This window comes from Alnus glutinosa, chromosome 9 (assembly GCF_958979055.1).
Source record: "Alnus glutinosa chromosome 9, dhAlnGlut1.1, whole genome shotgun sequence".
In the NCBI taxonomy this organism is placed as follows: Eukaryota; Viridiplantae; Streptophyta; class Magnoliopsida; order Fagales; family Betulaceae; genus Alnus; species Alnus glutinosa.
The window spans coordinates 23592263-23614648 of NC_084894.1; the positions used below are offsets into that span (position 1 = coordinate 23592263).

The 22386-nt window shown below is 38.1% G+C and overlaps 3 protein-coding genes across 3 annotated transcripts; 2 read left to right on the forward strand and 1 right to left on the reverse strand.

Annotated features, from left to right (window-relative positions):
- The first annotated feature begins 401 nt into the window (after positions 1-401).
- Positions 402-2827, forward strand: LOC133877135 (scarecrow-like protein 14). Its single transcript, XM_062315383.1, has one exon. The coding sequence runs from the start codon at positions 759-761 to the stop codon at positions 2709-2711; it is 1953 nt and encodes a 650-aa protein (XP_062171367.1). The 5' UTR covers positions 402-758; the 3' UTR covers positions 2712-2827.
- A 903-nt stretch (positions 2828-3730) lies between these two features.
- Positions 3731-15833, reverse strand: LOC133878095 (uncharacterized). Its single transcript, XM_062316592.1, has 5 exons — positions 15664-15833; positions 15371-15474; positions 6133-6214; positions 5962-6035; positions 3731-4271 (listed from the first exon to the last, which is right to left on the reverse strand). The coding sequence occupies exons 1-5, from the start codon at positions 15703-15705 to the stop codon at positions 4019-4021; spliced, it is 555 nt and encodes a 184-aa protein (XP_062172576.1). The 5' UTR covers positions 15706-15833; the 3' UTR covers positions 3731-4018.
- Positions 15834-18429: 2596 nt separating this feature from the next.
- Positions 18430-21464, forward strand: LOC133877864 (uncharacterized). The gene is made up of 10 exons (XM_062316307.1): positions 18430-18583; positions 18864-18912; positions 19236-19307; positions 19655-19679; positions 19800-19832; positions 19972-20093; positions 20197-20327; positions 20434-20657; positions 20766-21010; positions 21111-21464. Exons 2-10 carry the CDS (start codon positions 18910-18912, stop codon positions 21204-21206), a joined length of 951 nt encoding a protein of 316 aa, XP_062172291.1. The 5' UTR covers positions 18430-18583; positions 18864-18909; the 3' UTR covers positions 21207-21464.
- The last annotated feature ends 922 nt before the right edge of the window (positions 21465-22386 follow it).

The window sequence follows — 22386 nt, forward strand, 5'->3', positions numbered from 1 at the left end:
ATGAGAAATGTGTAGACATTTGGTGGCTTTATCTCCTCTGGATTCTTGTTCTTTTTTTATATGTACCCCACTTTAATTAATGGGAAATGATTCAACCCAATCCAAACAATATCTTGTTTTGTTAACTCTATCTCTTTTAGGATCTTCCTCCTTTTTTTTTTTTCTTTTTTTTTTTTATTATTATTATTTTATATTTTTCGTACACCAATTAGCGGACCAGGATTCAACACGTACGTCACTCTCCAATACAATAATAACAATCCCGCGTTCACACTCTGTCACAAATGCGGTCGATGACTTGTGGATCAAGGTACCCTATTCATCTGCCACGTAGACACAATGATAAGTTCCACTTGGTTCCAACAGGAGCATAATACTATTTCGGTCAGCCATGAAAAGGGCTGGCGGCCGATCATTTTGTCTTGCTGTCTGTCTGAGTGTGTTTCCCAGAAGGTTCAAAACCCTGAAGATGGTTCCTTTAGGGTTCGTTTAATAGGAACCCATTATCGATCCCCTATCTTCTTTATGCCTGCAGGCTGCAGATACTCGGTCTTTACTCCATTGATACTTGGATTTCTCCAACGCCCAGATCTCCAATTCTTTGATTACCCACGATTTAGTTTCAGCATATTCTTTTATTATTGTCTTTTCCTGACCAGTATTCTTTCTTGGCAACCAAAAGCTTCTTTTTCTAAGTCGTAGGTATCAGAACTTCATATTACAGTCGGGTTTCTTGGAAGTCAAATACTTGGGTCTTTATGGATACCCTTCTTGAACGATTTCCAAGATCCATGAATAAATTCACTTTCCACCATGGCTCAGTTCCCCTGTTTTCAAATGATCATAATCCTGTAAATCGGTTTGATCAAGTCAGTAATGAATTTGTCAATACGACGCCTATCCTTCCAGCCAATTCACAAGAATCTAGTATTGATTCAAGTGATCCATCTGACAGTGGTGACTTCTCCAATGTTTTCCTCAAGTACATAAACGAGATGCTTATGGAAGAAGACCTGGAGACTAAGCCATGCATGTTGCAGGACTGTCTGGCTCTCCAGGCTGCTGAAAAATCATTGTATGAAGCCCTTGGTCAGGAATATCCTCCATCGTCCCATCAACTCCATTCTTGTAATTTCTACCAAAACATCGACAGCCCAGACAGCGCTGATAGCAGTAAGTCCCTTCCAAATGGCAATATTCGTGAAATCATTGATTTGGAGAGCATTCCACCAGTGCCTCCGGAGAAAAACAGGGATGTGGTGGCCAAGGCCGAAAAGAATCGGATCGGGGACTCCTCAGCAAATGGATCAAGGGGAAAGAAAAATCATCAGCGGCAGGATGGAGACGATCAAGAAGAAGGAAGGAACAACAAGCAGTCGGCGGTTTATGCGGGAGATTCCGCACCACTAGACATGTTTGATAAGGTATTGTTGCTTTGTAATCGTGGAGACGACAACTCTACTTCATGCGGTCCTCATGAATCTTCAGGAAATGGAGGAGGAAGCAGCAGAAAGTTGCAGCCTAATGGCAAAACAACTCGTTCGAAGAAACAAGGTAATAACAAGGGGGAACTAGTAGATTTATGGACTCTGCTTACTCAATGCGCGCAAGCTGTGGCAAGCGGTGACCAAAGAACTGGAAATGAACTACTCAAGCAGATTAGTCCCCACTCTTCTCCCTCCGGAGATGCAAACCAGAGATTAGCTCATTACTTCTCCAACGCCCTCGAGGCACGCTTGGCTGGCACCAGGGTGCCTGTTTATACACCCCATGTGAGTAATGGAACATCAGCTGCTGACATCTTAAAAGCTTACCAGGTATACGTTAAAGCATGCCCTTTCAAAAGAATGTCAAATTTCTTTGCTAATCGAACGATTAGGAAACTGTCTCTATCCCAGAAAGCAACAAGAATTCATATTATTGATTTTGGGATTCTTTATGGTTACCAATGGCCCTGCCTCATCCAACGGCTCTCTGAAAGGCCCGGTGGAGCTCCCAAGCTTCGCGTGACGGGGATTGAGCTTCCCCAGCCGGGTTTTCGGCCTGCAGAAAGAGTTGAAGAGACAGGGCGTCGCTTGCAAAACTATTGCAAGAGATTTAACGTCCCTTTTGAATTCAGTGTCATAGCGAAAAAATGGGAAACTATTCAGCTTGAGGATCTCAAGATTGACAGGGATGAACTGACCGTTGTTAACTGTTTGTACCGTTTGAAGAATCTGCCTGATGAAACAATGGTGGCGAACAGCCCAAGAGACACCGTGCTAAAGCTGATCAAGAGAATAAATCCGGATTTATTCGTGCATGGTGTTGTTAATGGAACATACAATGCGCCCTTCTTTGTCACGCGGTTCCGGGAGGCGCTCTTCCACTTCTCTGCATGCTTTGATATGTTTGACGCAAATGTGGCTCGCGAAGATCAACAGAGGTTACTGTTTGAGAAAGAGATATATGGAAGGGATATTATGAACGTCATAGCCTGTGAAGGCCTGGAAAGGGTTGAAAGACCAGAGACTTACAAGCAGTGGCAGGTCCGTAATCTGAGGGCTGGGTTCAGGCAGCTGCCATTGGACCAGGATATCTTGTACCAAGTGAAGAAAACGGTGAAGTCTGAGTATCACAAGGATTTCGTGGTGGATGTGGATGGCCAGTGGATGCTGCAGGGATGGAAGGGCCGTATTACCCTTGCTCTTTCTTTTTGGCAACCTGCATAAAAGCTCTGAATATTAATGCTCATCCAAGGTTCTGAGATGGTCACATTAGATTTGGATCTACATGTACTGATGTTTTATATGTTTACCCAGTCAATATAAATAGGAATTTTATTGCATTGCCATCGGTGTTACCTTTTGTGTTGGATCGACCAAATTCATACCAGTTGATGCGGCGTGTTTTAAATGATTAATATTTATATATATATTTTATGTTTTCAATATGAAAAGCTACTGGTGTGAAATACATTATTCTTTGGGTCAAGTTGGAGCTTAATTAAAATACTGCTCGTAGTTCATAAGCTAACACTCTTTCTTTATATATGAAACTTTCTTTTCGAAGGGGCAAAAAACACATTTCACCTGTAAACACTTGACATAAGTGCTAAATCATCCATTTTTGTCGTTAAAACTTAAGTTTTAAGATAAGTATTAAGTAATTTAACATAATATCAAAACAGAAATTATAAGTTCAAAACCCTAATTTCATAATTCATCTTATTTCAATTAAATATTTCACTTGTGGATAATAAAAAGTTTGGACCTATAATTGAAGGGAGTGTTAAAAGACTATTAATTTAAACTGCACATAAAATGTCTTTCTTTTATGAGTAACAAGTCATTTTCCAAACAGAAGACATAGCATGTGCTAAAAGCAAAGGGGTAAGACATATTGCATGGAGTATCCATTAGACTGGTATATTATACCAAATCAAATCACCAGCTATATTCATCAGGATGTCAAAATCCAAAGCAAAGAAAAACTACCACCAAACCATCTTGAAAAGCCATGCACCAAATTCGATGGATTTGACATATATGCAGTAAAAAAACCTATCAGAGATTTCTTGTTAATTTCAAGTTTTCTAGAAGGAAGAGAGTAAATTAAATCTAAACCATTGAAAAAACTACAAAAGATCTCCAATAATTTCTTCTTTTTTACTGCACCTAAACAAAATCCAAGTTTCGATACACCAAACCAAATTAAAGTTCTGTAACAGAAAAATAGGATGACACAAAACTAGGTAGATAAACCTTCAAAGATGTTTAAACTGGAAAAGCAAAAACTAGTAAAATCCATCTGTCTGAATTTGACTGTAGCCGTAGGTGGGAAGTATTACATAATTCCATAAACATTACCCACAAAACTCAAAAAAGCAAACGAACTAAGTTCTACCTCCTAAAATTAATGACTGGTTAAGAAAACTAATGTAAAAAAAATAAGACAGGAGATTACAAATTCAAATTTTAGTACAGAAGCAAATAAGAAAAGAAATTGACACAATTGTGTATGTGAACATCTTATATGCTCACGACCTTTTGTTTTGACTCTTTGACGGTCTAAGAACACTCCAGTCCAGCTTTTGACCCTTTGGTTTCTTGAAGGAGCCTTTACTATTATTTGGTGCTGATTGTTGATTACTTTGAACATCTTTTGGTGATTTATTAGGGTATTGTGTTTCAGACACTACTTCAGACTGTTTTCTTTTAAGTTCTCCACTAGCCTCACGATTCGATTCAATGTTCGAGCACCCTGCTCCATCCATTGAGGATCCATTTTCTCTGTAAAATGCAAATAAAAGGAAAAATATCAGATGTGTCATCAGTAGTGGAAATAAGCATAGGAATGTGTTCTTCTCTCAGTAAGTTTGCAAGCACATAGTTGTCATTGTTCTTTTATTGATAAGCTACACATGCACCGGGAGGATCCTGAACCCTTGACCTCACTCTCCAACCCATTTCTATTAGGGGAGGAAGTTCAATTTGTGGCAGAGCTCATTAACCTTATGGCCATAAAATTTTATCTTCAGATCCCTCGTTGTCTATTTGTCTGCATGCACTTGTTGAATTTTTCATGTTCTATTCACACATTTATCAATTTTAAGAGTCTGTAAGTAACATCCAGCATCAGATATCCCTTGTAAGCTCCAAAATGAGAAACTTTATATTTTGAGAAGAGATTACAGTCTGTAAACCAATCATGTGGGTAATATCAGACATATATACTTAAATACCTTCAAAGCTATGAGTAATGCTATAAGGACCCATGCCCTCCTAAAATTGATGTGGCTTTTAAATCACCATTAGATGTATGATAGATCACTATTGAATTTTGATCCAATAGTAATTTTAAAAGCCACATCAAGTAAGGACTTTTGTTTTCCAACTTAACTGCGGCTACAAGGCCGCGGTTTGGCCTTGTAGGGGGTGGTTTGGCCACCCCAAAATGGTCAGGTGGCCGAACTACCCCCACAAAGATGCAGGGTTGTGGTTCTGCCACCCTCAAAATGGTCAAGGAGTAGCCGAACCAACCCTACAAGGCAGTGGGGATGGCCCCCGAAAATGGTTACGGGTGGCTGAACACACCCCCCCAAGTTGTAAAAAAAAATCACATGCGTGTCACATATGACATTTTCCATTCATATTAATAGCGGATGCTAACGAAGGGTATAACTTGTAACCAAGTAGCAGTTTGACGAGGTCAAGTGTCATTTTTTAAAGTTTGGTGATCTAAAAGCATCCCCAATGGTTTAGCCATATTTCTATCTAAAATAGCTAACTAAAAGCTACTTTATCTATTTTAGCTAATGGCTTTTAAAATGCACCCTACATCCGATTATTTATTTTTTCTCTATGCTATTTAAATATTCTTTCTTTATTTATTTTCTAAGGATCTTTTGACGGTCACTTTTTCCAAACAGTCATTTTTCTAACGGTTATATGTGGAGAGAGAAAAAAGTGTGTTCTTTGTTGGAGAGAAAGGGATAGATGAAAAGATGAATGAGAAAAATCTTAAAGAAAGAGAGAGGGAGAGAGAGAAACTAATAAAAAAATTTATGCATTGGTGAATACTGTTCACCAATGCATGAAAAATGCATTTTTAGTGGTTTGATTAGCCATTTTAGGTAAAAAGATAAAATGGCTAAACCATTGAGAATGCTCTAAGTGTCAAAGAGGTGTAAGTTTGGGAGGCTAAGTGTAGTTTCTCCTTTTTCTTTTTATAAATACAGTGTTTATTGCTTGTAGCCCTAGCATAATATAGAAACTTCTAATATTCATATTCTTGGGTGGAATAGACAGCCTCAATAGTAGCAGAATTGCATCTTAGCACAGACGGTGAAAGCATTTTTCATGACAATAATCTCTAAATTTCGAAAACAAGTTGTTTAAAAGCAGTTTGATACATTTTTCACAAAATGTGTGTAAGGAACTGGCATAACAAAAACATAAGATAATTTGAAAGTCAACGCACCTAAAAGATATTCCTCCACCTTGACTGCTAGGAGAAGTGGCAGACTCTGGGTTTGCTGTTGCTTCACTCAGTTTCTACCATGACAAAGGCTTTGCATGAGCAGAAAAAAGAGAAGTACATGAGGTGAAAAGTCATTGAAAAGTTTTCAGGTCAGTTGACCTTTCTACTCACATCAATAGAAGGATTAAAATTCTGAAATGACATGCGACCTTTAATTGCTCCAGGATGGGGATCACCTTCCGTTATGACCACACTGCAAGTATACAGACAGCCATCCAAATGAAATGAGTAAAAATATGAACCAAAGCATGTCAGAAAATATAAGTAAATAAGCAGCTCCAGCAGTAGACACAGCTATTCTATTATCCACAACACAAAAATTTCCTACAAATTGGGTTCTAAGAGTTCCTACAACCCAACCTCTAACAAATCGATGTGTCTCTTAGCATGAGACGCACATTTTTTTTAATAGTATGTGTTTCTCACATGCTTAAAGGACAAATCACTTTTTATAAGCTGGGTCATAGGAACTCCAACCAAATTTATAGGAAATTTCAAGCTATAAAATTATGCACTTTTGTGTCGAATATTAAAAGACATTAAAACGAAGCTTGTAGAAGATGAAGTTGTTCAAACTTGCATGTCACATTCTCCAATTTTTTTTGTTGGTTAATTACACTTAACCCCATCAACTACCACTCATTTACACATTGTCCCCACCAACTACAACTTGTCACACTCAACCCTCTTAAACTACCATTCGTTGGCAAAAAAGCCCTTCAGTTAGGCCATATCATTAAAAGGGACAAATACTAGATCACGTGCGTTTTTAGGCGTAAAATGATGAAAATAACCTGAGTTTAGAAACTAAATTTACTTAAATACCCTCAAAATTAAAAAAAAAAATTCAAAAAAAGAATAAAAAGAATAAACCCTCAAATTATAAATAAATAAATATAAAAACCAAAAACGCCAGGATGGTGGCCAAACCACCCCCAAGTGATTCGGGGGTGGTTCGACAACCACCCCTTATGGGTATTTAAGTTTTAAGTTTTTTTTTTAGTTTCTAATTTTTCTTTTTGTATATTTTTACTTGAGGGCATTTTTGTAATTTTACAGAAAAATGAGAACATGCATGTCAAATTTAACGACCTTGGTTAACAAAATGGGACTTTTTTTCCAACAATTGGTAGTTGAAGGGGGCTGGTTGTGATAGGTGATAGTTTGTGGGGGCAACGTTTAAATGAGTGGTAATTGAGGGAAGTTTTTTTTTTTTTTGATAAGTAATGATAGTTTTATTGAAAGCGTAAGGCGCCCCTACGTACACTAGAAGTATACAACAGGAAACACCTAACTAGAAAGCGAAAAAGAAGCAAGAAATTCAGCAAAGCTGATAGATAAAGGGTACAAATAAGCCATCGACCAGACATACAAGGTATGGAGAAACAACTCTAGCACCTCCTCTAGAGAGCTCTCTAGATTCTCAAAACACCTAAAGTTTCTTTCTCTCCAAATACACCAAAAAAGGCAAATAGGCACCATCTTCCAAGAAGTAGCGCTCCCAGATCTTCCAGACTTCCACCAACAAACAACTAAGTCAAGCACACTCCTAGGCATGACCCACGAAATACCAAAGCAGGAGAAAATGTTGTTCCATAGAGCTGAGGCCAGATCGCAATGCAGAAGAATATGGTCCATTGATTCCCCATCCCGCTTGCAAAGACAGCATCTATCCACAATAATTATGTTCCTCTTCCTAAGATTGTCCAAGTTAAGAATTCTGCCTAAAGCTGCAGACCAAGTAAAGAAAGCTGCCCTCGGGGGAGCCTGAGACCGCCACACACACTTCCATGGGAACCGAGTACCTCCAGCACACATCATAGAACCAAAATATGACTTCACCCTGAACACACCTTTCTTGGACGGGACCCATTTAAGACAATCTGCCCTCTCAAAATTCACCTTGGTAGAGCCCAGCACCTGGAAGAAAGAGGCAAAAACATCGACTTCCCAATCATGAGCCTCTCTAATAAAGCTCACATTCCATTGAATGGACCCGCCCAAACTCTCCAAATTATCAGCCACTGACGCATCCTTCACCCGAGCAATGCCAAAGAGATCAGGAAACACTTCTTTCAGAATCGAATCTCCACACTACAAGTCATGCCAAAATCTAATCCTGCTCCCATCCCCCACCTCCAATCTAAGGAATTTGGAGAAATTCTCCCAACCTTTCCTTATAAACTTCCACAACCCTACTCCAAACGCCCCAGCAACCTCTCGGGAGCACCACCCACCCCACAAACTTCCATACTTGGAGTCCACCGCGACTCTCCACCAAGCATCTCTATCCATGCCAAATCGCCATAACCATTTACCTAGCAATGCGCGATTGAACTGAACCAACTTCCTAATGCCAAGCCCCCCATTCGAAATTGGAGTACAAACATTCTCCCAACTCACCAAATGGTATTTAAAATCTTCACCCATTCCACCCCAAAGAAAATCGCGTTGCAACTTCTCAATGCGAGAAGCAACACTCACCGGTATAGGGAACAGAGACATGTAGTACGTAGGTAAGTTAGAAAGCGTACTCTTGATAAGGGTCACTCTCCCTCCCTTAGAGAGGTATAACCTTTTCCAACTAGCCAACCGTGTTTCAACCTTCTCAATAACTCCATCCCAAATACGAGTAGACTTGTAAGGAGCCCCCAATGGAAGACCCAGATACATCACAGGCAAATAAGCAACTTCACACTCTAAAATGTCGGCTAACCTTCCCACATTAGCGACATTCCCCACTGGAATAATGCTGGATTTGGCCAAGTTAACCTTAAGACCCGATACAGCCTCAAATAAGAGCAAGAGACTTCGCAAAGACCGAGTCTTGGAGGAGCTAGCATCACAAAAAATCAATGTGTCATCAGCGAACAAAAGGTGGGAAAAAGAAGCATCGCCCACTCTGAAACCATCCAACACACCCCTACTCACTGCCGCAGTAATCATACGACTCAGCGCCTCCATAACAAACACAAACAAAAGGGGAGACAAAGGGTCTCCTTGCCTTAGTCCTCGAGAGCTGCTGAAAAAGCCGTATGGTGAGCCATTAACTAGCACCGAAAACTTTGCAGAAGAAATGCACCGAGCTATCCACAAACACCATTTTCCCCCAAAGCCGCATCTCCTCAACATATACAACAGAAAATCCCAATTAACGTGATCATAAGCTTTTTCTAAATCCATTTTGCAAACGACTCCCGGCTCCCTTGATTTAATACGACTATCAAGGCATTCATTCGCAATAAGGATTGGATCAAGAATCTACTTCCCTTTGATGAAAGCACTCTGGGATTTGGAGATAACCTTGTCCATAACCGTCTTCAATCTGTTGGCCAAGACTTTAGCAATAATCTTGTAGATACCTCCTACAAGGCTTATGGGCCGGAAATCTTTGAGAGACAAAGCTCCTAGAGTCTTAGGAATAAGAGAAATAAAAGAAGCGTTCAAACTCTTCTCAAAAACTTCTCTAGCATGAAACTCAGAAAAAACCTCCATAATGTCCAAGCGCACCACCTCCCAACAATCTTGGAAAAAAGCCATAGTGAAGCCATCCGGACCCGGCGCTTTGTCGCCATTAAAAGCAAACACTACCTTTCTAACTTCCTCCTCCTCAAAGGCTCTCTCCAACCACCTTGCTTCTGACTCTAAAATGGCATCAAAGGAAAGATCATCCAACCGAGGCCTCCAACTGTGCTTCTCAGAGAAGAGATCTTGATAGAACTGAACCACATGCTCTCCTATCTCTGCCGGATTAGAAGAAATGGAATCTCTGATCAATAAGGAATCAATAGAGTTATACCTTCTGTTTGAATTGGCTATAAAATGGAAGAATTTTGTGCATTTATCTCCTTCTTTCAACCAAGTCACCCTGGACTTTTGCCTCCAGTAGACCTCCTCCATCAGTGAGCATCTCTCTAACTCACTGACAACCTCCAGCTTCTTTTGAATTTCCCCCTCAACCAAAGCCCTACTGCCTTCCACTGTATCAATCGCCTGAATCTCCTCAAGAAGCTTTCTCTTGTTCCTCTCCACATTACCAAAGGCCTCTACATTCCACGTCTTCAAATTAGATTTGAGAGCCTTTAGTTTACATGCAAGCACAAAGCTAGGAGAGCCATGAAAAGAGAATGAGTCCCACCATTGTTTCACCAACCCCACAAAACCATCCACCTTGAGCCACATATTCTCAAACTTGAACGGCCTACTTCTTGCAGAAGAGTGAGCACAATCGAGGAGAATAGGAAAGTGGTCAGAGAAAAGGCGGGGAAGCCTCTTCTGAGACGCCTCAGGAAACCTTTCTTCCCAATCAGGAGAGACAAGAAAACGATCAATTCTGGACCAAACAAAAGGATCACAGGAGATCGACCATGTATAAGAACCTCCAACGAGCGGGAAATCCATAAGACCCTGGTCAGAGATAAAATCACAAAAGTTCCTCATTGCAGACACACTAACATCTCCAGATCTTTCGCTAGGGAACCTAGTAATATTGAAATCTCCCCCTATACACCAAGGCAAACTCCACCAACTCATAATCCCAGCCAGCTCATCCCAAAGACCCCACCGATCAACCCTGCAATTCGGACCATACACGCCCACAAAACCCCACTCAAAGTGATCATCAACATTCCTGAAAGGAACTGCAAGTGTGAAACTCCCCACGCACACATCCACCTTTTCCACCACCCTCTTATCCCACAAGATAAGAATACCCCCTGAGGCCCCACTAGCATCCAAACAACACCAATCCACATAATTACACCCCCAAAGACTACGCACAAATTTCCTAGAAGGATCCTTAACTTTTGTTTCTTGGAGGCAAATAAGATCCACCTTCCAATCTCTGAGCAAATTGCAAATCCTTAAGCGTTTACGCCTATTATTCAGCCCCCTTACGTTCCAAGAAAGAATCTTCGGCTTCATGGCACTACTACTAACCCCCTTGCCCTCCTCTTACCGCTACTCCATCCGGAACCTTTGGCATCATAGTTAATAGAGCTCTCCAAATTCTTAATCTCCCTCTTACCCTTCGTGCGTCCTTTACCTAAGCGACGCTCCTCTTTTCTCTCCTCTTCTATACAAGTCAGAAAAGCTAACAATTGCAATTTATGCCCCACGAACGTCATCCCAACAATGGGATAAATCTCGTTAGCACTCTGCATCACCCAGTCCGAGTACCCCAAGCCCCCCAAGTCTAGAGAGTAGGCATTGAGAGGAGAACCCACATCAACAGCCCCTCCCCCCTCCTTGAACTCCACCAAACCAGCATCCCTGGGAGTAATGCTTCTTGAGGCCTCACCCAACAATCCAACCTGCAGACCAGGGGACACTGAGTCCACCACTGGCCCCCCCATCCACTCACAACCTTCCCCTCCAGCACTGCCAAAGCATGGAACAATCTCCATATCCACCGTTTGATGCCCAAACACATTCCTCGTCAACTCCCGAGGCACACTCGGCATATCCACACTTCTCAACTGCGAAAGTGCTGAGTCCTTCACCCTCACTAGACCACCCTCTAAACACAAGACAGGGATATCACTACAATTCAACTGCTCCTGCTCCGAAAAAAACTTATCCCCTGCTGCACCGGACCCAACTATCAGCTCCCCCTCCCTCTGCTGACCCGGTTCCTCCATCTGCACCACCTCTACCTCCACCTGCACCTCAGAGCTACAAAGGGGCGAGAAGCATCTATCCAAGAGCCTGGACTGTCCTAGGAGCTGCCCTGCACCTACACCCGGAGATGGAGTCAATGTCGGAGAGTCGGTGACTAGGCTCTGAGGACTGTTCTGAGAACCATTCCCCCGTGCGGCTGGATCTGTGCCTACCGAAACCAGCGCAGATGACTCCCTCACCGGCGAACGAAGCTGGCCGTCGAGAGATGAGGAGGCGGCGACATGTCCCAGAGCCGGAGCCCACGTAGAGGAAGAGGCACCAGGCGTGAAGTTCCCGGCGTCCAAGCCCGGAGTCGAAACAGCCCCATGAATATGCACCGAACTCGCATGGGCCCAAGGGGGGCGGGAGCCTGGATCCACCTTAGCCCTCCACTCCATAGCCTGGTATGGACATTCCAAGATACCTTTACCTTTAGAGGCCCTGGCTGGTTTGGATAATGCAATAGTTTTTGATTTGGGCTTTGGTTTGGATTTGGGCCGAGCCACTTTGAAACCCACCACCCGGGCCCTAGAAGAAGCTGCACGACCCAGACCACCACCATCAACCAAGGCCAAACCCTTCAGCCAAAAGTCAATCTCCTTTTGCATCCTTTCCAACGACTCTCTGAGGGCACCCACATCGAGACTTTCACCAGAATGGCTGTTAAGTGTGATTAACCCTTTTTTTCAAAGTAATCTGATGCACATTTTCTATAACATAATATAGTGACTTGAACACCATATGGTCATACAAAGTCTGCAATACTGTAATAAAATGTCCAAAGTATTCCAATAATATCATTATGAAAGTGAATTTAATCTTTATTATCCAAAAATTTTCAAGGTTGATGCTTATACCAACTAGAGGTGTACAAGCGGGCAACTATTAACCACAAATAACCGCTAACTTTATAACCGCTTTGGTGGGCAGTTGGCAAAAACCGCTAACCGCCTAGGGCAGTTGCGGTTAGTGGTTTTAGTGGCAGGCGGAAAGAAAAAAGAAAAAAAAAAAAAAGAAGAAGACATCTACATTAAAAGCATGAGAATTGAAGGTGCAGCACAAATGAATGCCCATAGTAATATAACAAAAGGTGAAAGCAGGTGCTGCTGCCCCGACATAAGCTAACATTGCAAAAAATATTTCATGGAAAATCGATATTCTCATGGATCTCTCTACATAGTAAATACTACCCCATGATCTTTTCTTACCCACTGAGAATTTTTTGTAGCAACTTTCATCTACCAAGCTTAATTTGTATGTATCTATGTAAATCATATATTTTCATTATTTAGCTCCACAGAAATACTAGCAAAGTGCAAGACTTCTTATTGGGATTGCCCATATGATTCAAAGTCAAATGGAAAAGTTTATCATAAGTCAATACGGTCTATAATTTTATCTCTCATTCTTCTTCAGCTTTTTTCCCCAAAATTCTAAACTACAATTCAGCTTCCACAACTTCCATGCCTCACACAATCTTAGAGAAAATAGTGCATGATAGGGTCGTCTATTACCAAACTTATACCACCTGCAGCCTACAGATTACAATCAGAACGAAACAAGTGTGTGTGTGTGTGTGTGTGTGTGTGTGTGTCTATATATATATATTAGTTTATTTTTTATTTTATTTTTATGACGAGGAACCCCTCCAAGGTAAGGGCCACTTCGTGTACCCACTCTTGTTGGGTAAACCTCAAACCCAATCAGAATGAAACAAGTATATTGACAACATTGATGCATTTTCCTGGTAGATATTCATGCTGTTACATAGTTACATTTTGAGCCCATCATGATCACTTCAATAGTATGATCCCGCATGGCGTTCCAAACATTTGACCATATGCCTAGCATCAAGGCAAGCCTCTAAAACAAATTGCATTAGACATTAAGAATCTTAAACATTCAACATTAATGGCATTTGCATTAGGCTTGGCATATAAAATGTCTTTATTAGCATCTTTATGACCTCTGGTTTTAAGCTTAAAGATATCTGAATTACAGCATCAAATACAAGTTATGAAGGCCTCAGATTCTTTTTTTCTTTTTCTTTTTATGAATGAATTTGTATTAACAAAAAAACACAATACAACACACTCTAGAAACTAGGCTAGAACAACAGAAGCTCTACAACAGCTCCCAACAATAGCAAGCTTTATTTATTTATATTATATTATATTAACGGCCGGCTGGTTTTTATGCAAAAAAGACAAAACGGGATTGGATTTCCACTCATAAGGAAGGAAGGTTAGATACCTTTGACAGGGTTGTATTTTTGGTTGAAATGGGATGGTGTTCAAACTCCCGAAATGCAGTCAAGACAGTGGGCCCTCCCCTTTCTGATTGGACTGACTCAGGGAAGGGTCAATCTCCTCCGGAGGGCTGCACAGCCACTCATTCATCCTGACCAAATAGTAGAATCTCTCTCAGCGATTCTTTAGCGACAGCGAACACTCAATACAACCCAAATCCCTATCAAGACAAATATCTTGTACAATACCCCAGTTACTACAAAGATCTACATTCACATCATTCTTTTTAAATTTCCTCCCCCTAATTCTATTTTTCACATCCCAAACAACCTCTTGGAGCACTTTCTTTTCAGCTTTAGAAGGACTACCTTACCTAATATCATTCCTTTGTCTCCATAACTGGTCTACATCACTCCATGCAATTCTGCAGATAATGGCCTTTAAAATTTTGTCTCTCCACTCATTTAATCCCATACACACCACTGCTGGCCACTCTATGGAAGGATCAAGAACCAAGCACCTACTCATAAGCTCTCTCCACAATCTTTTACTACAACCACATTCAAAAAACAAATGTTCCCTTGATTCATAACACTCCTGCAAAACATACACTGCACCTCACCTCTGTAACCCCATCCCAAAAGCTTCTCACCCATGGTCAAACAAGTTTGAAAAGCAAGCCATAAAATGAAACCTTGCCTAGGACCAGTGTTAGAAAAACATACCAACTTCCATCACTCTTCAATTGGTTTCCTTATACAAATTGCATCCAAAGTATCCCTGCTGGTGTAGTAATCCTTCTTTGAAATCACCCAGATTGCCTAATCAACTTCCCCAATCTTCACCATCGATAGCTTATTTGGATATTAACAACCTCATCGGATCTAGCAGGCTGCCATTCTCAATCCTTCCCATTCATTACACTAGACAATTTTGCATCCAAAGCATCATAAACCACCCTATAACCATACTTCTCATACAATATGCCACCCGAGTGCCACCAAACGATAAATTCTATTCCCATCCCCCACCATGAATCTTAAAAACTTCTTGGCGACATCCCTCAGTTTCAAAATCTTTCTCCAACACCAAGAACAGGTTTGGGGAACTTCTAATTGCAAAAACATCTACCCTTTATCAAGCATAACAGTCCTAATGGGGGCAAATTATACAAAAACACCCCTCCAAAGTGATAGTTATGCATGAGGCGCCAAAAGCTGCTCAATGGCAATCGTCATCAGAACCACTTTAAAAGGGCAACTCAAGAAAGCAAAACAATGCAAAATCCAACTTATATATCCATACTAAGGTATGCAAAATATCAGTCACATGTAAACTAAAAAAAAAAACTCACAATTGCACATGAAATAAATTCAAAAAGCAAAATAGCACTGCGCCCTTTGTAAAATCATATCGTAATTGAAAAAAGAAAGAAAATTTACCACTTTCTATTAACTGTAGTAGGGGAAGTCAAATTCCCATCAGGAGGCTTGACCTCTTCTTCTTTCTTGATATTTTCCTCTCTCGCAGCTGCCCTTTGCATGAACTATTGAAATAAAGAAAAGAGCTTACAGACTAGGACTTTGCAGCAAATATCGAAAATTAAAGAATGCCCAGATGAATTTGACCAAACCCCAGTTCAAAGATCAAGAGTATTTTTCTAAATTTTGCATAGAGAAGCTAGTACAGACTATTGATAGAGGAAATAGAAGCAAGTTTGTATTTTTTGATTTACCTTCAAGTTCTTCAGAGTGCTAGAAAGCTCGCGCTTGGCCATTTCAGCTTCTCGGTTTTCACCAGAAAAGCTCAAAACAACAACTTTAGCCCACCTCTCTCTCTCTCTCTCTCTCTCTCCCCCCTCACGGTGCAAGAAAAGAAGCTGTCCGTGTTCAACGCGAAAAAAAACGAATAGGAACCGAAGGGATTCAAAAACATCTAATTTGTCCTTGCTAAAGTCGGACATAGTATTGGGCTGGATGGGCCTATGCTAGGCCGAAGGTTAACCCGCTCATCGGCCTAAACGGAATTTAAGCCGATGTTGGCATTGGACTCGGAGGCTAAGTTGCATTTAGGTTAGCCCAAACCACCCTTAACTAGTTTTTAGGAAAAATTACACATATTTCTCTCAAACTATCACTTAACTATCAATATTCTCAAACTACTAATTATTTCAATATACCTCCTCAAACTATCAAAAAATGTCAATGTCCTCCTAAAACCAACAAAAATATGAAAATGACCCTAAAATTTTTTCAATAAAACAAAAATAACATTACAAATTCGAGAAAAAAAAAAAACTAAAACAAATAGATAAAAAAAAAAAAAAAAAAAAAAAAAAAAAAAAAACTACAAAATGTTTTTTGAAATAAAAAACAAAAAAGAACGATTTTTTTAAAAAAAAAAAAACACAAAAGCAAACGAAGAAAAAAAAAACTGAAAATTATAAAAACAAATTTCTTTTTTTAAAAAAACAAAAAAAGAAGAAGAAAAATAATTTTTTATTTTTTATATTTTGTATAAATTTTTGCTATTTTAAATTTTTTTTAATAATTTTTTAGTTTTTATTTTAAATTTAATAAGTTTATAAAGGGTATTTTTGTCATTAGAGAGGACATGAACATTTTTTTGGTAGTTTTAGTTTAGGACGGGGAAGACATTGACATTATTGGTAGTTTGAAATAGACATTGACAATGAAGTGGATAATTTGAGGGAATTATATGAACTTTTCCCTTATTTGTATTTATAAAAATTAAGATCTACTAGATTTTTTTGGTTAATTATAAAAATCATTATTTTAGTTTAACTCTAATTTAGGTTAATGTCAATTTAGTAGATTGACTTCTTATGTACTTGCAATTCGTGATATACCAATTTTCTATTATTATACATGATTTCTACCACATCATATAAAAATTACAAAATTGTCACCATTTATTCATTCACATAATAAAAACCCCAAGTTTCCTCTTTGATTTTCTGGTATACAACAAGCTGAAATCCAACTATTCCAAAAGCCTTCGGTTAGTCTATGAGTTAAATGAATAAAAGAAAGATAAAAAGAAATACGTAATCAAAATTATTTAATTGTAAAATATAATTAAAATTTAAAAATACGTAATCTAAACTTAAGAAAAATTCTCCGGTTGTATTTTCAAACAGCAAAGAATAATGCTATTTAGTAGATTGTTATATGACTGTTATACAACTGGAATAACATGACAGTAAAAATCAATAATTTTTTTTTTTTTATTTTATATAACAGCAATATAACAATTTATTAAGTAACAATGCTCAAATACAAATATTGAACATGCCTATAATTTTGAGAAAACACAAGTAAATGTCAAGTTGATTACTTTAACCCTTTAGATTTTTCACTTTTTTACTTCACTCCTCCCGTCCCAAACTACTCAAATGGCATTAATGAGATTAATGCCTCATAAGCAGTTTTGTTATATCTCACGCCACATCTTTAAAAAAAAATATATATATATATATATATATATATATATATATATATATATATATATATATATATATATATATATATATATATATATATATATATATTTTATTAAAAAAAAACCTAGTAAAATTAGAAAAATAAAAAGATGACGGGCGCCAGCAAATAATGTAATAGAACATAAAGCACGAAAGGGGATCACCCGCACGACCACCGCCCAACGAAGGGGTGGCTCTTACATCTAAAATATTAAGCAATTATTTTCTCAAAATATTCCTATAAGAATACGTGAATTTTTATTTTTAATTTTAAAAAAGGTGTTTTACATTTTTAAAGATCTTTTGTGCTTTGAATTATTTAGGAAATTTTTTTACTTATAACCCCTCGTGAAACTTTAAAAAGTTTAAATTTAAGATATTCATATTTCAAATTTTTTTTCAATTTCAACATTATGTTAGAATTTTTCGTTAAATTCTATCAAAATTTTTAAAATACCATTGTGTTTATTTTTTAAAAAAAGTTTATATATATTTTCAAAAATTCAGGCATGGGTATTTTTGCAAGAAAAATACATAAATTCTAGCAATTTTTTTTTTCCTAAAAGAAAAGTATTATTTTGAAAATTTTGACAAAATTTAATGGAAAATTCTAAAGGAATGTTAAAATTGAAAAAAATTGAAAGATAGATACCCTAAATTGACACTTTTTAAAATTTGGGCATTTTTTTCAAAAGTGACAAAAGATCAAGAATTATAAGTGAAGTTGTTCCAATTATTTATTAATAGTTTTGACAAAATTGCACTTTTATTTTAATTTTTCGAAAAACATTCCAAACCATGGCTGTATGCTCTTGGGCCCTTGGCTGGCTGTATGCTCTTGGGCCCTTGGCTTTTGAAAACATTCCAATCCAAAAGAGGCCAGGAATTCTCTGGGCTTTCGTATAAGGCCTTATAAGATACCATTGTAGCGTCCGATACGGATATACGTTAGACGCTCTCTTAAGCTATAAAAGGCCCGAAGCCACCTTTTCAAAACACTCCCACAAGTTTCACTCACCGTGACTTCTTCTTCCTTCACCGCCTACAGTCTGGCAACCTTCAAATACCTGCACAATCCATCACAATCCCCACGGATCGCAAGCAATTTTTCTGATCTAAATCTGTTGTTCATTTTTGACATTGAAACAGCCAGGTATAATCAGCTTTCCCTTCTCTGTACTGCACTGTATCGATTTCATTTTCGGGCTTTCTCTTTTTACCTTGTTTTCAATGGTTTTTGTGGTGTGTATACAGAATATCAGTTTTTTTTTAGTGGGTTGGTAATGCAATGCTATATAATTGATGGAATCTTCTTCAGGAACTCAACCTTTTTATGCTTTCTAATCGGTTTTGGTCAGATTAAATCTTGGTGTGAATTGGGTTTTGTGTTTGTCCATTGTTTGTTTGCTTATTTGTATGTTTGGATTTTGCAGGCAAGTAATCTTATAGTGGATTGGAAACTTCTCAAGCGCATTAATCATGGTATGTTAATAACCTATGGTTGTATTCTTTGTTGTTTGCGTTTGCTGAATTATTGTCTTTAAAAACAATATTAGTCTAAAAAAATTGTGGGAACCCAATTCTATGGAGAATTTGATTTCTCTTCTGTATTGCTTGCAACCTTGGTCAATTCAATCGATTAGCATGAATGTTTGGACTAAAAAATAGTGGCCCTTTGCATGTCTTGTGGAATAAGTAGCAATTAATGAGCTTATATGTTCTCTATATCAAACTTTTCACTTTTATATGTTGCTCCTAGCTCAGCTTTTGATCACTCATCCGATTGTTTGTTTTGATGGTTAAAGGCTTATGAAGACCGTGGTAATTCAATCTTTGAACGGATTTATCGATGTTACCCTGTCTCCTTCATTGATAAGGTTTGACAGTTGCCATTGCTGAATTTCATTTACTTTACTATGAGCAATTCTATTGGTTAAATTGGAATATTAGAATCATCTCTGTTAGACTCTTAACTAATTATCCCAGTACTCTGATTATAAGAATCTCTTGAAATAGGTTGTTAGATTTGTAAGCTTACCAATTTGCATTATTGACTAAGCTGATGTTTATAATAACTCATGACATAGAGGAAAATACTGGTTTGTACACATAATTAGTTTTCATATTGTATACATGCGTTGGTCTAGTATTTACTCTTTAGTTAGGCTCTTGATTTTTTGTTGATTTCTGATTCCAAATTTATTATTTCTCTGAATCTTTGCAGGCACATTTGGAAAAGGGTGATAAAAGTACGATTACTGCTAGACCAATTCTGTGATAATATCCTCTGTTTATATGTTTATTTTATCTTAATTCTTGATAGTTCTTAAAGCTAAAGTATTACTTATGAGGTTTCTTTTTGCTTCCAGTTATTATGCCTCCCTCAGCTCTTGATCGCCTTGGTAAGTCAGTAATTTATCTATTTTTAACATGTCCTTCTTTCTGTTTCCTAATGCTGATGCTTGTCGGGTTTGCTTTTAGCAATGTTGGTTTTTATTCCTGAAAACATCAACTAAGACATTTGGATTTTTTATGGTCCAGCATCTTTAGACATAGAGTACCCTATGTTATTTGAACTAAGAAATCCTTCTGCTGGACGAGTTAGTCATTGTGGAGTCCTAGAATTTGTTGCTGATGAGGGACTGATATATTTACCATGCTGGGTATGCTTTTCTCTCTTTGATCTTCTAAAATTGCTGTGGTTCTCCTGATGTTTTGCCTCTTATTTAGTGCTGCCTTTTGTTTTTTTTTTTTTTTTCCTGCTAGATGATGGAAAACATGCTCCTACAAGAGGGAGACGTAGTGCAAGTGAAGAATGCCAGCCTTGCAAAGGGAACATATATGAAGCTGCAGCCCCACACCAAGGACTTCTTAGATATCTCCAACCCCAAAGCTATGTTAGTCAATTTGCCATTTTCATATATATACCGTAGCAACAGTCTTGTTCCCTGTGTGCGCACGTGTTACTCTTCTCTCGTATCTTACCTCAATGTTCATTTGCAGGTTGGAAAGATCATTAAGGGGCTACTCTTGTTTAACCACTGGTGATACCATCGTGGTTGCTTACAACAATAAGAAGTTTTACATTGATATAGTTGAAACAAAACCCTCATCTGCAGTCAGTATAATTGAGACAGACTGCGAGGTTGACTTTGCTCCTCCTCTTGATTATAAAGAACCTGAAAAACCGGCACCATCAGCTCTGTTGAACAAGAGGAGACCAGAAGGTTCTTTGCCTCTTTTTTTTCTTAATTTTTTTTAAACCTTTCTTTTAGACACTTGCTCAGAAGGTTTGATTATTAACCTCTTGCCTTAAATTCTTTTTGGTATTTCAGTTGAAGATGAGCCAGCCGACAAGAGGGCCAAGATCAGCCCATTCACGGGTTCTGGGAGACGTTTGGATGGAAAGCCCTTGACACAATCAGCTGCATCTGCTTCTTCTCCCATGCTTAAGCACGACCAACCAGAGGGTCAAAATGGAACCAATTATTCTAAGTCAACAAATTCTGCCTCACATCAAGCTTCTGGAAGGCTTGTGTTTGGTTCAAATGCAAACAAACCTGAAAAGGAAGCACCAAAAGTATGTCTTTCTTGTCTTGTAATAAAGCTCCCTCGATTTTTTTTTTTTTTTTTTTTTTTGTATAACTGGTGCAAAAATTGATTGGTTTTTGTAATGTTAGGTTGCCCCAAAGAACAGCAATCAAGAGCCGCCGCAGAAGATGGAAGAGCCAAAGTTTCAAGCATTCACGGGGAAAAAGTATTCACTGAAAGGATAAGCGTAGTTAAGCTTTTCTCCACCCGTCCCTTTAATATATGAGATAGAATCAAGTCATTTTGGCAATGGAAAATCCTAAATTCCTAACCCAATAGGTGTCCTGCATTAGCTTTTAATCATTATATATTTAGGTTTGTATGAACCCAAAATTAATGCCCTAGAATTGGTATGAACTCTGGCAATGCAAATGGTGTATGTCCCTACTCATTTTTGTATATAAATATCATTTTATATTTAAGCATTTATCTATTTTGAAGAATTGCAGTTCTTTATAATTAAATGAGAAAAAAAAGGTTACATAAGAGAGTCCTTACCACTCTGAATCCGTATGAAAGAAAGAATGGGAGAACCCGTGAAAATGCAAAGTACAACCCCTTGAGCCTGAGAACAATTTCCCGTCTGGTATTAACATTTAGCAACTTTACAAGTCTATTTGAGACAATTTTTTTCTTTTCCTTTACGTGTAACTTTTCAAGATTTTGTAATGATAAATTGCTTATAAAGATACTATTTAATGATTAATTCTATATGTACGTGATTTGGACTTATTTAAGGGGGAAAACTTTATCATCTATGCTAGTAAGTAGTAAGGTGAACCGTTAGAAAGTTTCTATCATCACTTTTGTCACAGAAAATTTCAAATTGTATCTTCTTTACGACGGCAATAAATCAATCAATTCCTAATTCCACGTTTTAACACTCCCTCCCCCTCCCCACCCAAAAAAAAAAAAAAAATCCTATTAACTACATTATTCTCTTTTTCTTCTTTATTTTTTTCGCTTTTCATAAATATTTGTGGACTGAATATGTTCAAGTGATATATATATATGCGTCCAAATATCATTTTGTAACATAAATTAAGGAGCATCTTTATGTCAATCCTAAGTCAACTCAACAATATTAAGCAGATCAACCTAACATAACTTTATTAGGTCGGTTAAACTTAATTCAATTAAGAAAAACGAAGAACGAGTACACATATCATAAAGGGAAGTTGCATTTATTATATCTTAGCTCTTGCCACCTATACTAGTTATTATTGGGGAATGACAAAAGTGTGTCCATAGAAATGAGGGCCACAAAATCAAATTATATTAGCCCTTGAGTTTCTCCCTTAACCAACTACGCACAAGAAAATACTATTTTAAAAGATAAGGTGGGTCATTTAGAGGTACATTGGA